This window comes from Myotis myotis, unplaced genomic scaffold (assembly GCF_014108235.1).
Source record: "Myotis myotis isolate mMyoMyo1 unplaced genomic scaffold, mMyoMyo1.p scaffold_m19_p_1, whole genome shotgun sequence".
Lineage (NCBI taxonomy): Eukaryota > Metazoa > Chordata > Mammalia > Chiroptera > Vespertilionidae > Myotis > Myotis myotis.
In genome coordinates, this window is record NW_023416313.1 from 132,249,198 (window position 1) to 132,266,908 (window position 17,711).

Consider the following 17,711-nt stretch of genomic DNA (forward strand, 5'->3'; position numbering starts at 1 on the left):
AAGGGGGTGTGGCCAGCCTGAAAACAGCCATCAGCCCCTCACCCAGGCTGGCCAGGCACCCCAGTGGGAACCCCCACCCTGATCTGGGACACCCTTCAGGGCAAACCAGCCGCCCCCCACCCATGCACCAGGCCTCTATCCTATATAATAAAAGGGTAATATGCAAACTGATCCTAACAGCAGAACGACTGGGAATGACTGGTCACTATGACACACACTGTCCACCAGGGGGCAGACGCTCAATGCAGAAGCTGCCCCCTGGTGGTCAGTGCACTCCCACAGGGGGAGCTCTGCTCAGCCACAAGCCAGGCTGACGGCTGCCAGCACAGCGGTGGTGGTGGGAGCCTCTCCTGCCTCCTCAGCAGCGCTAAGGATGTCCGACTGCAGCTTAGGCCTACTCCCCGGTGGCAAGTGGACATCCCCCGAGGGCTGCCGGGCTGCCAGAGGGATGTCTGACTGCCAGCTTGGGCCTGATCCCCCAGGGAGCAGGCCTAAGCCAGCAGGTGGACATCCTCCAAGGGGTCCCAGACTGCAAGAGGGCATAGGCTGGGCTGAGGGAATCCCCCCCCCCAAGTGCACAAATTTTTGTGCACCGGGCCTCTAGTTATGAATGTTAGCTCTGAACATTCATGCACAATTTTTTGTGTGAATGTAAAGGGTGTCCCAAAATTCACTCAAGAAGTAATTTTGATAGTAAACACAGGTTTATAATTAAAAATTGTAAATTTTTTATTGATTCATAAAGTATACAGTATGGGTTATATATGGAATAGCATATCGGGCAAATGGCCTCCACAGCTTTGCTGGCACATACACACTTTTTTGTTATTGCCTGAGCAGCCGCATTTTCGAAGAAGAATGGCCCGATGATGCCTCCAGCCCAAAATCCGCACCAAACAGTGACACATTGTGGATGCATTTGTTTCTCAACAATCACTCGTGGATTTTCTGAACCCCAAATGCAACAATTTTGTCGATTAACCACTCCATCAAGATGAAAATGAGCCTCATCAAAATTCAGCCACATTTATGCAAAACGGTCATGGAAAATTTCGACAAAAGAGTGCGTATGTGCCAGCAAAGCCGTGGAGGCCATTTACCCGATATGCTATTCCATACATAACCCTATACTGTATACTTTATGAATCAATAAAAAATTTACAATTTTTAATTATAAACCTGTGTTTACTATCAAAATTACTTCTTGCGTGAATTTTGGGACACCCTTTATTTTTTAAATTATGTTTGGTGTATACTAAGGAGGGAAATTGCTGGTTCATGTGGTTACTATATATTCAAGTTTCAGAAACTACCAAACTTTAGGCCATAGTGGCTGCACCATTTTATATTCCCACCAGCAATGTAGGAGGGTTCCAATTTCTCTACATCCTCAACAACACTTGTTATTGTCTGTCTTCCTGATTATGGCCATCCTCATGGATGTGAAGTGGTGTCTCACTATGATTTTGATTTTATTTACCTAATGACTAATAATGTTGAGTATCTTTTCATGTTGACCATTTTATACATCTTCTTTGAAGAAATATCTATTCAAATCCTTTGCCTATTTAAAAAAAAATTGCAGTCTTCTTATTATGAGCTCATTATATATTCTGGATACAAGTCCTTTATGAGACTTTTTATTTGCAAATATTTTCTCCCATTCTTTGCACTATCTTTTCATCTCTTTGATGGTATCACTTGTAGCACACTTTTTAAAAAATATATTTTTTTTATTGATTTCAGAGAGGAAGGGAGAGGGAGAGAGAATCATTGATCAGCTGCCTCCTGCACACCCACCACTGGGGATCGAGCCTACAACCCGGTCATGTGCCCTTGACTGGAAAGAAACCCGGGACTCTTCAGTCCGCATGCCAACACTCTATCCGCTGAGCCAAACCAACTAGGCACACACACTTTTTTTTTACGTATTCCAATTTATGTTTTCTTTTGTCTCTTGTTCTTTTGGTATCATATCTAAAAGACCACTGACTAACCCAAGGTCACAAAGATTCCCTCCTATGTTTTCTCCTAAGAGTTTTATAGTTTTAATACTTACATTTAAGTGTATGATCCATTTTTAGTTCATTCTTTATGGTGTGAGGTAGGGTTCAACTTCATTCTTTGGTGTATAGATATCTAGTTGTCCTAACACTATTTGTTGAAAAGATTATTCTTTCCCACAGTGCAGTGTCTTGGTAACCTTGGGGTAAATCAATTGACCATAAAGGCAAAAATTAATTTCTAAACCTCCAATTTTATTCCATTGATCTATTTAACTATCCTTATGCCAGTACTACACTGTCACAAATACTATAGTTTTGTTGTAAATTTTGAAGTGGGGAAGTGTGAGTCATCTAACTCTTTTCTACTTTTAAAAGATAGTTTTAGCTATTCAGAGTTGCTTATATTTCTATATAAACTTAGGGTAAGTTTGTTAATTTCTGGTGGGGGCAAGACTACCTTGGATTTTGTTAGGGTTTGCAGTGATTCTATAGATCAACTTAGGGAGCACTGCCATCTTAACAATAGTAAGTCTTCTGATTCATGGACATGGGGTATTTAGGTCATCTTTAAACTCTTTCAGTGATGTGTTATAGTTTTCAGCATAAAACAGGTCTTACACTTCTTTTTCAAAATTTATTCCCATACATTCTAGTGTTTTGGTGCTTAATTTGGTGTTTTCTTAATTTAATTTTTGGATTATTCATTGCTAGTTATAGAAATACATCTTATTTTTGTATATTGATCTTGTAGCCTGCAACTTTGCTGAACACACTTATTAGCATTAATAATTTTTAATGAGTTCCTTAATATTTTCTACATACAAGATCATGTCATCTACAAATATAGTTTTGCTTCTTCCTTATCAACCAGGATATTTTCTTCTTGCCTGATGGCAGTGGCTAGAACTTCCAGTACAATCTATAATAATAAAAGCGTAATATGCTAATTAGACCAGACGACCTTCCGGATGAAGCTGGAGCTGCAAGGGAAGCCTGGGTCCTGGGTGCCTGCTGGCGTCCGGAGGGAAGCCCGGATCCCGGGTGTCAGAGGGAAGCTGGTGCCGGCAGCCAGGGGAAGGAAGGCCTGCTCTTGCACAAATTTTGTGCATCAGGCCTCTAGTATTATATATACTATTTTGACACGTAATTTTTTGCAGTAACATAATTACCGCACAAATCTTTCTTCTAATTAATTTTCTTTCAATGTGCACAAATCCATGCACTGAGTCACTAGTGTTAAATAAAAGTGGAGAGAGGAGACATCCTTGTCTTGTTCCTAATCTTAGGGGGAAAGCTTTTAGACTTTCACCATTAAATATGATAACTACTCATCGGTGATGGAGACTCAGATATGGTGCCTGCCTGCTGGCTCTGTGTAGGGAGGGCTCAAAAAAGAAGCAGTAGCCTTTATCAGTACTTCTGCCTTGGAAAAAGCTGCCCCTCCAGGTCTTGCCCTGATACCAGACACTTCAGTTCCTCCCCATATGTCCCTGTGCCTTTTGAGCTACTGCCCCAGCACTGGAGCTCAGAGTGAGTGAGTCTGCTGGTTTTTACAGCCAGATGTTACTTGAGACTTCTCTTCCTGGCACTGAAATCCTGAGCTAGAGGGCCTGATGTGGGGCTGGCACCCCTCACCCTCACAAGGGACCTCTGGAGCCTAGCTATCCCTCCTGATTTTTATCTGCCGCATGTGGGAGTGGGACCAGCCAATTCTGCATTCCATCCCTCCTACCAGTCTCAATGTGGCTTCTTTATATCCTTAATTATAGGACTTCTAGATTTCATGCAGTTCTGAATGATAGTTATTCTGTAATTTGGTTGTAATTTTGATGTGGTTGTGGGAGGATGTGAGTACTGCATTTATCTACTCTGCCATCTTATTACAGCTGATTTTAAAGGTAAAATATTATCCTATATAATAAAAGCCCAGCAACCGAATGGCAGATGACCAGAACAACCAGTTGACTAGTCACTATGACACATACTGACCACCAGGGGGCAGATGCTCGACACAGGAGCTACCCCCTGGTGGTCAGTGTGCTCTCACAGTGGGAGCACAACTCGGCTGACCAGGATTGAACGGTGCTCCCACAGTGGGCCCATCCCCGCCAGTGCAAGAAACCGTGCACCGGGCCTCTAGTCCTATATAATAAAAGCCTAATATGCAAATCAACCGAATGGTGGAATGACCGGTGGAACAACCAGTCATGATGACACTCACTGACCAGCAGGAGGCAGACACTCAACACAGGAGCTTCCCCCAGCCCGCAGGACCCAGGCCGCCAAGGCGGGTGCCAGTGGGGGCCCCCTCAATTGCCCTGCCAGTCACCCTGCAGATTGGCCCTGATCACTAGCCAGGCCTAGAGATCCTACCCATGCACTAATTTCATGCACTGGGCCTCTAGTGCTTTAATAGTTATGAGTAATCAGTGTGTTAGTTTATTTCAGGCATGTTTCCTCTCCTAGGTGCTGTACACCATTCTAAGTGTCAAGTGTAGCCAGAAATTCATCCTTACTTAGACAACATGATTAGCTTTAATAATAAAAGTATAAACTTAGGCCCTGGTCAGTGTTGCTTAGTGGTTAGAGCAGTGATGGCAAACCTATGACACGCGTGTCAGAGGTGAAACGTGAACTCATTTTTTGGGTTGATTTTTCTTTGTTAAATGGCATTTAAATATATAAATTATCAAAAATATAAGTCTTTGTTTTACTATGGTTGCAAATATCAAAAAATTTCTATATGTGACACGGCACCAGAGTTAAGTTAGGGTTTTTCAAAATGCTGACACGCCAAGCTCAAAAGGTTCGCCATCACTGGGTTGGAGTGTCAGCCCATACACCAAAGGGTCCCAGGTTCGATTCCTCATCAAGGGTATGTACGGGAAGCAACCAGTTGATGTGTCTCTCTCATATCTATGTTTCTCTCTCTCTCCCTCCCGCTCTCTCCCCCCCACACATACACACCCTCCCTCTCTTCCACTCTCTTAAAAGCAATAGAAAAATATCTTTGGCGAGGATTAACAACAACAAAAAGTAAACTTAGGAGTGTGCTAATTATACACCCTGATTTTTCATTACGTGTGTGTGTGTATGTGTGTGTGTGTGTGTGTGTGTGTGTGTGTGTATATGTATATGTATATATATATATATATATATACACACACACACTCACACATATTAGAGGCCTGGTGTATGACATTCGTGCACTGGGGAGTGGGGGGGTCCCTCAACCCGACCTGCACCCTCTCCAATCTGGGAGCCCTCAGGGGAGCCCTCTCCAATCCGGGAGTTTCTGTCTGTCTTTGCAACCATATGAGCAAATTGTCTGAGACCCCAACTCAGTTTGGTTTGTTGCTCACAGAATAGTAGAGGCTCTCCTTTAACCCTGCCCCACTTGGATCTTAATCCACTTATTTGCTTAGCTGGGAACAGTGTCTGTGCACCAATTAGGTTTGGCAATTTGCAACAGATACCATTATTGTTTGTTTTATTTTTTATTACCATTAAGTTCCTTTTTAAAAATCAGTTTTGCATTCATATAAAGACTTGGTTGTTACATAGTTTCTTATGGGAAAATAGCAGCTCCTTGACCAAACCCCTTGCTTCCTTTTCCTGCTTCCCACACAACCATTTTCAACATATTTACCTGGTTCATTTGATATTTACTTTCATATATCAGGCTTAAATGGCTACTTAAAATTTCCCCCCTATATTAAACATAATCTGTTGACCTCCCACTGTAAAGAATGAAGATTTAACTGTCTTTCACCCCCATTATCACCACAACACACATGCTTCTGGACCCTTCTTCCCCTCCTAGTCCAACTCTAAAATTGATTATAATACATTGAAACTTAGTTAAATCACGAATCAGTGTTTTTATTATGCTCATACACACAGTTCTCAGTTAAGCTGTGCTCTATGTCTTGATCAGCTTTCCTTCTGTGTGTATGTATGTGTGTGTGTGTGTGTGTGTGTGTGTGTATTTTTTTTACCTCTCTGCATATTTACCTTTCAAATTTTTGCTTATTTTCCCCCTTTCCAAATGGGGAAATCTGTCAGTTACATTCAAACATGTTAGTACTATCCAGTAGTAGTTTCTTCTTGATGACTTTTTTCCTGGTGTCTGGCCTGTTTGCTTTCTAGGACCTGCTGTATTTCAGTTATCTTGGAATCTCCCTTTCCCATCTTCCTGTGGAATTCCTTCCACTCTCCTGTGTTGGATCACCTGTTCCCTGAATCCAATGTTTTTCTTAATCTTAAAAAAAACTTTTTTTCAAATAGGGCTCACGACATCTCTAATTTACTAAGAAAATATATGGGGAGTATATTTTCTAAGATCTGCATATCTGAAAATCTCTCTATCTTCATACTTTATGGATAGTTTGTCTAGATATAAAATTCTATGCTGGACATAATTTTCCTTAATTTTGAATGCATTACTTCATTGTATTATAGCTTCTGATATTACTGCTAAGAAAGCCATTATAATTTGATTCTTAATCTTCTGGAATGGAATTTCTCATGTGCTTTGGAGTGAGCCTCTTTTTCATGCACTTATTCTGGACACTTGGGCTTTCATTTTGCAAACCTGTGTCCTTCAGTTCTTGAAAAATTGTCTTGAATTAATTTAGGTATAATCTCTTATCCTCATTTTTTTTTCTGTTCTCTCTAACACTACTCATTATGAATTGGATAAATCTTCTAATTTCCTTAACTCTGTTCTTCTTCTTTCTCTCTTTCTTCTCCTTTCTGATACATTTGATCAACTTTCATCTTCCTTTTTGGAGGGAGGGTGGGGTCCTTTGAATGTTCCTTTTTTATAATGTTGCTTTTTGTTTTGGTTGTAATGTTTCCTGTGTCTTTAAGGATATTAATGATAGTTCTTTGGAAGTTCCAACCCCCACTCCAGCATATTCTAATTTAAGTAAATTGCATTTGTTGTCATTTACTTTTTTCTGTTTCCATTTAAGATTTTCCTCAAGTGTCTGGTAATCTTGCTGTCTGATCAAATATAAGAGGGGGAATTAGAAGCTAACTGTGTCACGTGTAGGGAGATCTGGCTTGGAGATTTCCTTAGGGAACCCCATGTTAGAAACATTAAATCTTTTCAATCCTCCTGGTCACATACTCCAGAGGAAACTTCCAGTTTCCTGCCTGGAGGGTACTTTTCTAGATGCCAGGATTCTTGAGATTAATAGAAGACTGAGGTTCTCAGTACTCTGTGTGTAAGCTCCCTGGTTTTCAGAAGGAAACCCTAGCCCTCAACTCTGACTAATGAAGGGTCCCTTTATTTTGCTATCTTCTAGTCTTTCTTACTAGTAAACATACCCTTTCTTTACCCAGAGGTACCTATTGTCACCAACCCCTGAGCCTTTTGGGTTCAAATTGAGTTACATCTTGGCTCTGTTGGCTTCAGATCCAGACTTTTGGGCCTGCCAAGTGAGTTCCCACTCACATCTATGCTTCCCAAATCTTATTTTTTCTTCTTCGTCCTTTCTCTTTGTTCTTGTAGTATATGGCTTTTTAAGTCATTTGGGGTAGGGGGAAAATTGCATATATTCAATCTACCATCTTTAACCACAAGTCTCTTTCATTTTTATTGGGGCTTTCATTGATTATGATTCAGTGGAAGAATGTTCCTACATTTGTTTGTTTTTAGGGACTTGTAAACTTAGATGGGTCCAACAAGAAAAGTCTTTCCTTCTCTGCTGAATTCTTATAAAGGACACACACACTCATGTAACACAGAAGCATGCACATGTGTATACACACAAATTTTTAAAATAATTGTGTTTATGTCAATGACATGAAAAGAGGCAGTGTTTTTCAGTCTTCGGGATGAATTATACCTTTTACCTCTGTGTGCATTCATCTCTTAATTCAGTTCTAGCCAATTTTAGGATGAAAGCTAAACCAAAACTAATACATTGAATGCAAAGAGATTTTTAAAACCCCTGATCCTTTATCCAAAATTTGAACAGTGTTCTTTTTGGTGCTTCTGCAATTGTTATTCCTTTTGAAATCAAAGATTAAGTAATTTCTCTATATTCTGTAAATTTTTAGAATTTCTGATTTTGAAAAGAAAGCCAATGATCGTTCGGAGATGGAGACCCAGACAGAGGGGAACACAGAAAAAGAGGAAGAAGAGAAGAAAGACACAGAAACTGTGGGTACTATATTTGTAAGATTGTTCTCACACCCATAACAAACGTAAGAGTAGTACAGAACCTGGAGTCAAATCTTGTGATGTGTTATAGCTTTAGAAATTTAGAAATAATTTTAACATTGAATATTTTCTTCTTCTGTCATACTTCCTTGTCCTGATTTGAATTTCATTCATTGTAAATTGTAGTGAGATGTATTCCTAACCTAGTGATTTTAGGAAATCACTCTAATTCCTCTTCTTGACTGATTTCCTCTCCTGAATTCCAAAGAGAAAAGGCCTGGTAAATGAGAAAGAATGTTGACTACTTTATAATGAGATTATTTGAGGATATGGCTCAGAAACTTGAATAGAAGTGAAAGATATTGGTTCTATCCCACTACTGGTTTGAGTAAAATAGTTTCAATGAGAAAAGTGCGTTGTTTAATGGCAACTCATTGACTATCTTGGAGTCTGAAAACATAGTCTTTAACCTAGGGAAAGTTGATGAAGCCAGGAAGTTGTAAGAGCCACAATAACCAGTGAAGTCTCGCCCACCAGCCAGAGGAGCCACCACAACTGTGAACAGCACCCATCAGAGCTGCTACTAACTGAGGAGCAGCTGCTACCACAACCGCCCCGAGGAGCAACTGCAGCCCAAGGAGCCACTGCCACCCGAGGAGCAGCCACTGAACGACTCAACATCTAGATATGGCAGTACAATCAAACATGGGTAGACAAAGAAACCCCCAAAGGAAAGAAAAGGAGGACTCGCCAGAAAAGCAGCTAAGTGATACAGAGGCATGCAACATGACAGAAGAGAATTCAGATTAAGCGTCCTAGAGTGCATAAACCAGATGGAGGAAAAAATCAACAACTTATGCAAGAAGCAAGAAGAAACAGATGAAAAAATCAATAAATTATGTAAGAACCAAGAAGAAATGAAGAGTGATAGAGCTGCAATAGAAAACACCATTGAAAGTTTCAACAGTAGACTAGGAGAAGTGGAGGACCGAATTAGTGAATTAGAAGACAGGGAAACAAAACACACCCAAACTGAACAGCAATTGGAGAAAAAAATTGAAAGACAGGAGGAGAGCCTAAGGGAGCTATGGGACAACATGAAACAAAACAACATACGAATAATAGGGGTGCCAGAACAACAGAAAGAGGAACAAGGGTTAGAAAACCTATTCAAAGAAATAATATCAGAAAACTTCCCAGAGGTGGGGAAGAAAAAAATTACACAAGCACAGAGAGTCCCAAACAAGGTGAACCCGAAAAGACCCACAACAAGACACATCATAATTACCATGGCAAATGTTCAGGACAAAGAGAGAATCTTAAAGGCTGCAAGAGAGAGACGGAGAGTTACATTCAAGGGATTGCCCATTAGATTATCAAATGATTTCTCAACAGAAACACATCAGGCCAGAAAAGAATGGACAGAAATTTACAAAGTTATGCAAAGCAAAGGACTGAATCCAAGAATACTCTATCCAGCAAGGCTATCATTCCAAATTGAAGGGGAAATAAGCTTCACAGACAAAAAAAGGCTAAGGGAGTTTATCACCACCAAGCCAGCAATGCAAGGAATGCTAAAGGGACTGGTGTAAAAAGAAGAAGTAAAAAGCTAAGAAAGAAAACAGCCACACAAAAAAAGAAATGGCTACAAACAAGTACCTTTCAATAATAACTTTAAACGTAAATGGACTAAATGCTCCAACCAAAAGACATCGAGTGGCTGAATGGATAAAAAACCATGACCCATACATTTGCTGTCTACAAGAGACCCACCTCAGAAGAAGGGACTCACACAGACTGAAAGTGAAAGGATGAAAAAATATCTTTCAGGCAAATGGAAAGGAAAAGAAAGCTGCGGTAGCAATACTTATATCAGACAAAATAGACCTCAAAGTGAAGGCCATAACAAGAGATAACGAAGGCCACTTCATAATAATAAAGGGATCAATACAACAACAAGATATAACCCTGATAAACACATATGCACCCAATGCAGGAGCACCCAAATACATAAAAAAAACTCCTGAAAGATATCAAAGGAGAGATCGACAACAATACAATCATAGTAGGGGACTTTAATACACCACTACATCACTGGATAAATCCTCTAGACAAACAATCAGCAAAGAAACAGCAATCCTAAATGACTCACTAGATCAGATGGACTTAATTGACATCTTCAGAACACTTCACCCCAAATCCACGAAATATACATTCTTGTCAAGGGCTCATGGGACATTTTCAAAAATAGACCACATATTGGGTCACAAACAAAGTCTCCCCAAATTCAAGAAGATTAAAATCATAAAAAGCATCTTCTCAGACCACAATGGCATAATATTAGAAATAAACTACAATAAAAACAACCCAAAATACTCAAACACTTGGAAGCTGAATAGCATGTTATTAAATATTGATTGGGTTACCAGTGAGATCAAAGAAGAAATTAAAAACATCTTGGAAACTAATGACAATGAAAACACAACAATCCAAAACCTATGGGACACAATGAAAGCAATCCTGAGAGGGAAGTTTATAGCTCTACAGGCCTATCTCAAAAAAACAAGAAAAAAATGATAGTAAATCATCTAACTCTACAACTCAAAGAATTTAAAGAGAGCAACAAGAAATGCCCAGAGTGAGCAGAAGGAAGGAGATAATAAAGATTAGAGCAGAAATAAATGACATAGAGACCAAAAAAACAATACATAAAATCAATGAAAACAAGAGCCTGTTCTTTGAAAGGATAAACAAGATTGACAAACCTCTAGCCAGACTCACCAAGAAGCAAAGAGAGAGGACCCAAATAAACAAAATCAGAAACGATAGAGGCGAAATAACAACAGACCCCACAGAAATACACATGATTGTTAAACAATACTATGGACAACTCTACTCCAACAAATTAGACAACCTGGAGGAAATGGACATATTCCTAGAAAAATACAACATTCCAAAACTCAATCAGGGAGAATCTAAAAATCTCAGCAGGCCAATAACTATGGAAGAAATTGAAGCAGTCATCAAAAAACTTCCAGCAAACAAAAGCCCAGGACCAGACGGCTTCACAGGGGAGTTTTACCAAACATTCAAGGAAGAACTAAAACCTATCCTCAGACTACTACAGAAAATCCAAGAGGAAGGAACACTTCCAAGCTCATTCTATGAAGCCAGCATCACCCTAATACCAAAACCAGGTAAAGACAACACAATGAAAGAGAATTACAGGCCAATATCCCTCATGAACATAGGGAAAATCCTCAACAAAATCTTAGCAAATCGGATCCAGCAGTACATCAGAAAGATCATACACCATGACCAAGTAGGATTTATCCCAGGGATGCAAGGATGGTACAATATCTGCAAATCAATAAACGTGATACATCACATACACAAATTGAAAGAAAAAAACCACATAGTCATATCAATTGTTGCAGAAAAAGCATTTGACAAAATCCAACACCCATTTTTTTTTTTTTTACAGAGAGGAAGGGAGAGGGATAGAGAGTTAGAAACATCGATGAGAGAGAAACATCTATCAGCTGCCTCCTGCACATCCCCCACTGGGGATGTCCCCGCAACCCAGGTACATGCCCTTGACCGGAATCAAACCTGGGACCCTTCAGTCCGCAGGCCGACGCTCTATCCACTGAGCCAAACCGGTTTCGGCCCAACACCCATTTTTAATGAAAACTCTCAGCAAGGTTGGAATAGAAGGATCATATCTCAACATAATAAAAGCCATATATGACAAACCCACAGCCAACATCATACTGAATGGACAAAAACTAACACCATTTCCCCCTAAGAACAGGAACAAGACAGGGATGCCCACTCTCACCACTCCTGTTTGATATAGTACTGGAAGTATTAGCCATTGCAATTTGACAAGAAGAAGTAATAAAAGGCATCCAAATTGGAAAAGAAGTAAAACTGTCCTTATTTGCCGATGATATGATATTATACATTTAAAAAACCTAAAGACTCCATCAAAAAACTATTAGACTTAATAAATGAATTCTGCAATGTATCAGGATACAAAATTAATGCCAAGAAATCTATGGCATTTCTATACACCAATAGTGAACTTACAGAAAGAGAGACTAAAAAAACAATCCCATTTACCATTGCACCAAAAAAATTAAGCTACCTAGGAATAAACTTAACTAAAGAGGTAAAAGACCTCTACTCAGAAAACTACAGGACGTTGAGAAAAGAGATAGAGGAAGACATAAACAGATGGAAGAACATACCATGTTCTTGGACTGGTAGCATCAACATCATTAAAATGTCCATACTACCCAAAGCAATCTATAAATTCAGCACACTTCCCATTAAAATATCAATGGCATATTTCACAGGCCTAGAACGAACTCTCCAAAAATTCATCTGGAATAAAAAAAGACCCCGAATAGCTGCAACAATCCTGAGAAAGAACAAAGTAGGTGGGATCTCAATACCAGATATCAAGCTGTATTACAAAGCAAAAAAAAAAAAAAAAGAGCTACAATAACCCATACAATTTAGCTAATTCATTTATTTAACAAATATATATTGAAAGACCCTCTACTTTCTAGAAAATAGAGAACATTTAAAAAACTGAGATGAAGGGACAACCCATGAGTAATAGTCCCCAGTTCACTAAAACTATTTGATAACCAATAATAGATAAAGAATTACTGAGACTTCCAAGGCATCATAGAAGTCACTGACAACAATTCTAGAGCTTCCAGGAGAAAGGTGGTACAGAGAAAAGAGTTGAGTTTACTAGAAACATAAACCTGACAGGAATATGGGTTTGAGTTGCTAACTGAATAAATTAGATTATGCTTTGACACCACTGTGATCTATGATCCCCGGAACTGTGATCAGGATTAATTTTGATTATGGCAAAGTTATTATCACAAGTGCATCCCAATTGATCTATTAATACTCTAGAGGTAACAGTTGTATCCATAACTTTTTTTTTATACAAGATATTTGGGGCATTCGTTGTCAAAAGTGTAATCCTATCACCAGTCAGTCTTAACTGGACACTAATGGTTCACACTGTTTCCCCACAAAGAGGTGCTTTTAATCTGTGCTGCAAATTATGTTTGGGATTTTCTGTACGACAGGTTGGAAGTGAAGTGGAAGCCTTGAACCTTCAGGTGACAGCTCTGTTTAAGGAGCTTCAGGAGGCTCATATGAAACTCAGTGAAGCTGAGCTAATGAAGAAGAGACTTCAAGAAAAGTAAGAATGAGATATGAATTTTATCTTCCTTCATAAAATGTACATTTTTATATAATATATTACTGTATGAAAACAGTTTTGTTACTGTGTTACTGACCAAAACAAAAATAGAGATCTAATTAAAATATGAATTCAGAAAACACTAATGTTCAGGTTAATATATAAACATGAAACACTTATAGTGATGTGGGGGAATGGGGCCTGGGGAGTCCGATTCTGCTGTTTGGGGACATTTGTTAAGCATGCTAGCCTATCTGAGGACCTGTAAAAAGCAGTGAAGTGGATCTTTTGTGACTTACATTAGCTGACATGTGAACAAACATAAAAGAAAGCTGCAAATATCAAGAACTTAAGTGAGATTTACTTAGAAAACTTTTTTTTTCAAATAATTATAAATGCTAACATATAAATTGATAATTTTGCATTTGCTGGTTTCTCTTGATGTAAGAGGTTACCCTCACCCCCACAATTTAAAAAAGTTAAGTTGATGTTGTTCTTTTGGCTTAGTAGGCAAACATATTCCCAGCCCCAGCATAACATACAAACATGTTTGCTTCGAGTTACATTTTCCAAGGCTGTAATTTCCAACATGGCAGTTATAGCTAAGAATTTGGCCAAACAGACCTTAGGTTGAAATATGGATCTACAATTTATTTGTGGTATTAACATTGGGCAAGTTATTTATTTAACCTCTCTGAGCCTCAGTTTTATTATTTGTAAAATTGTGTCATAATTCCTATGTCATAGTGTATTAAGTGAGATCATGTTTAACATGCTTGGCATTGATGCCTTGCACATAATTATCACTGATTCATATTTGCTATTATTATATTGAAATTCTTTTTTTGATCTTTAAGAGAACTTAGGGTATTTGCTTTTCCCCTGTTGAATCTTTGCCAGAAGTCATAGTCTTTTTGCTTAACAGAACCCATCACTTTTTAAAATACGAAAGATATCCATGGATCACCATATGAGAGGCATCTTCAGGCAATTTACTACTCTGGTCTGTGACTAAAAAAATATATATATTTGCATGGCTACTTAATTATTACAAGTGGGCAGTAGTTTGTGTGATCTTATATCTGTGCTTTTTTACGTTAGGCATAAGGGTTCAAAAATATGTACTTTTTTTATGTGTAGGCATAGGGGTTCAGAAAAACTACTTGCTTCTAGTCAAGAAGGAGGATAGAATATTTTATTTTGTACTATTAAATCCTTGAAAAACGCAATCCCAAAATTCTTTATATTTGCTACGTAATCTTTGGATTTGTTTAAAAACCACAGAAAATGAAGGAGCCTTGTATATCTTCATGTTATTTTTATCTTTCTTAGATGTCAGGCCCTTGAAAGGAAAAATTCTACAACCTCATCAGAGCTGAATGAAAAGCAAGAGCTTGTTTATAATAACAAAAAGTTAGAGCTACAAGTGGAAAGCATGCGATCAGATATCAAAATGGAGCAAGCAAAAACAGAAGAGGAAAAGTGAGTATGCTGTGATTGAATGGCTACTTGCACAAAGAAGATAGAATAGCTCTTTTATACAGATTGAAATTAGGATTTGAAAATACATTTACATTTTTTTCTTTTATTTGAAGGAGTGCTAGGAGACTTTTCTGAGGAGATAAAATTTAAGTTTTATAACAAACATAAAAATTACTTGTAATCTTGATTTTTTGGAGAAAACTGTTTTCTTTGAGAGTAAGAAAATGCTTGTAGGTGGTGGGATGGTAAAAGTAAGAGAAAAGAGCCCTGGCTGGTGTGGCTCAGTTGGTTGAGCATTGTCCCATACACTGGAAGGTCGCCAATTTGATTCCCAGTCAGGGCACATGGCCAGGTTGTGGGATTGGTCCCCAGAGAACACAATCAATGTTTCTCTCTATTTTAAAAAAAAAAACAAAAAAAAACCTTTTTTCTTTAAGTAGGAGAAAAGATTTTGCTCCTTGAGTGTTCAGAAGGTTGAGAGGCAAGACTGTAAGTTTCCATGATATTTTTCCCCAAGATTCCATTTCTCAATTTCTTTTTAAACAGGTCCAAATTAGCCACTCTACAGTTGACACACAACAAACTTCTTCAAGAATTCAGTAATGCATTGAAAACAGTTGAAGAATTAAAACGGAAAGAGGTACTCATAGAAAAAAATACTTTGATAGCCTAGTAAGGGATGGAAACTATTGAACATTTTATATGTAAAGTAGTTGCATTGATCTTTAACTAAACCTGGTTTCAAAGGTTGTTTTTCAGTTTATAATTGACTAGGGGCCTGGTGCACAAGATTCGTGCACTGGGGGCAGAGGGGAGTCCCTCAGCCTGGCCTGGGTCCTCTTGTAGTCCGGGACCTCTCGGGGGATAGCCAGCAGTCAGACATCCCTCTCGCAGTCTGGGGCTCTCACAATCTGAGACCCCTCGCTCATTACCGCCTGCCTGCGCTTGCCAACTATGAGCCCAGCTTCTGGCTGAGCAGCGCTCCCCCTGTGGAAGCGCACTGACTACCAGGGGGCAGCTCCTGCATTAAGCATCTGCCCCCTGGTGGTCAGTGCGCATCATAGTGACCGGTTGTTCCACCATTTGGTCGATTTGCATATTATGCTTTTATTATATAGGATAGGATTTCTTGTGTCTAAGTGCTTATAACTTCTGATGTTCCATGTATGTACAGGCATACCTCAGAGATATTACAGGTTCAATTCCAGACCACTGCAATTAAGCAAGTCACTTGAATTTTTTGGTTTCTGAGGGTGTATAAAAATTATGTTTCACTACACTATAGTTTATTAAGTGTACAATAGCTTTATGTCTAAAAAATCTACATACCTTAATTTAAAAAATACTTTATTGATAAAAAATGCTAACCATCATCTGAGCCTATAGCAAGTTTAATCTCTTTGCTGGTGGAGGGCAAATTTGTAATAAACACAGTATCTGCAAAGCACAATAAAGCCAAGTGCAATAAAATGAGGTATGCCTGTATAATGTGCTTTTTGTACAAAGTGGTGCTAATGTCCTATCGTCAGGGAGTAAACTAGCATTTCTCAGAATGGGTGGGTTTGTAGGAGAGCTGAGAGCATGGGCTCCTCTGTGAGTAGTGCATAGTGAGATTGCTGGCTGGGGCTGGAGAGGACATCTACTGAATGGAGCTATTATAAGGCTAGCTTGTCTGCTATCAGTGAACCTAAGACCCTGGACTTATTGGGCTGCAACTTAAATTAGTAATAATGCCCAGCATGATGTGATCATTTTAACACCATGGATAGGTATGTGAGGTTACAAATGTGTTAAATAACCTAATGGGAGGAGTCCTTTCACAATGTATACACATATCAAATCATCACATTGTACATTTTACATATCTTACAGTTTTATAATTTTATTTGCCCATTTTACCTCAGTAAAGCTGGAATAAATAAAGAGCTTCCATGCTTTGACTTAGATGGAGTCTTTGAGCTTATATCCTTATAAATACACTTTTTTGTTTTTCATTTATTTTTTAATAGGTTATTGTTCCTCTCTAGGACCTATTACATTTTTTAAAATATATTTTTATTGATTTCAGAGAGGAAAGGAGAGGGAGAGATAGAAACATCAATGATGAGAGAGAATCATTCATTGAATGCCTCCTGCACGCCCCCTACTGGTGATCAAGCCCACAACCTGGGCATGTGTCCTTGACTAAAATCGAACCGGGACCCTTCAGTCCACAAGCCGATGCTCTATCCACTGAGCCAAACTGGCTAGGGCTAGGGTATACATTTTTAATGTAAACATTTTTCATCTTTGCACCGACTTTACAAAGTAAGAGTAATGTGAATGAAAAGTAGCAATATTAGCAAGTTACAACCTCACTGAAATTAATTATAATTTCCCTTATTTTAGTGTCTTCTTTTTTATTGTTTTAAATTAGATAATTATTATTTGTAAGTCATAAGTTAAATGAATATAACTTTCCAAGTAAGTTATCATTGCTAATTAACAAAACCGTGTAGAGCCAATCATTTAAAAAAATAAACCGTTAGATAATCTTTTACTAAAACAGACTGAATTGTTTGAAAACCATTTCTAGAATAAACTTGTCTTTTACAGTCAGAAAAAGTGGATAAGGTGGTGCTGCAGGAGCTAAATGAAAAACTGGAACTGGCAGAGAAGGCGCTGGCTTCCAAGCAGCTTCAAATGGATGAGATGAAGCAGACCATCGCCAAGCAGGAGGAGGACCTGGAAACCATGACAGTTCTTAGGGCGCAGGTAAGCTGAGTGAAGCCAACCCTACTTATATTCTCAAATAGGACTTTTTTATTTTATATTATTT

General features: G+C 38.7%; 1 protein-coding gene across 2 annotated transcripts in view; it reads left to right on the top strand.

Annotated features, from left to right (window-relative positions):
• Window positions 1-17,711, top strand: part of OPTN (optineurin) — a 56,463-nt gene that overhangs the window by 20,355 nt on the left and 18,397 nt on the right. For both annotated transcript variants that reach the window (XM_036352578.1, XM_036352576.1), the window contains exons 7-11: window positions 8,076-8,178; window positions 13,296-13,411; window positions 14,744-14,893; window positions 15,440-15,533; window positions 17,489-17,647. In XM_036352578.1, the coding sequence (XP_036208471.1) occupies window positions 8,076-8,178; window positions 13,296-13,411; window positions 14,744-14,893; window positions 15,440-15,533; window positions 17,489-17,647 (622 nt within the window). The remainder of the gene's footprint in view (window positions 1-8,075; window positions 8,179-13,295; window positions 13,412-14,743; window positions 14,894-15,439; window positions 15,534-17,488; window positions 17,648-17,711) is intronic.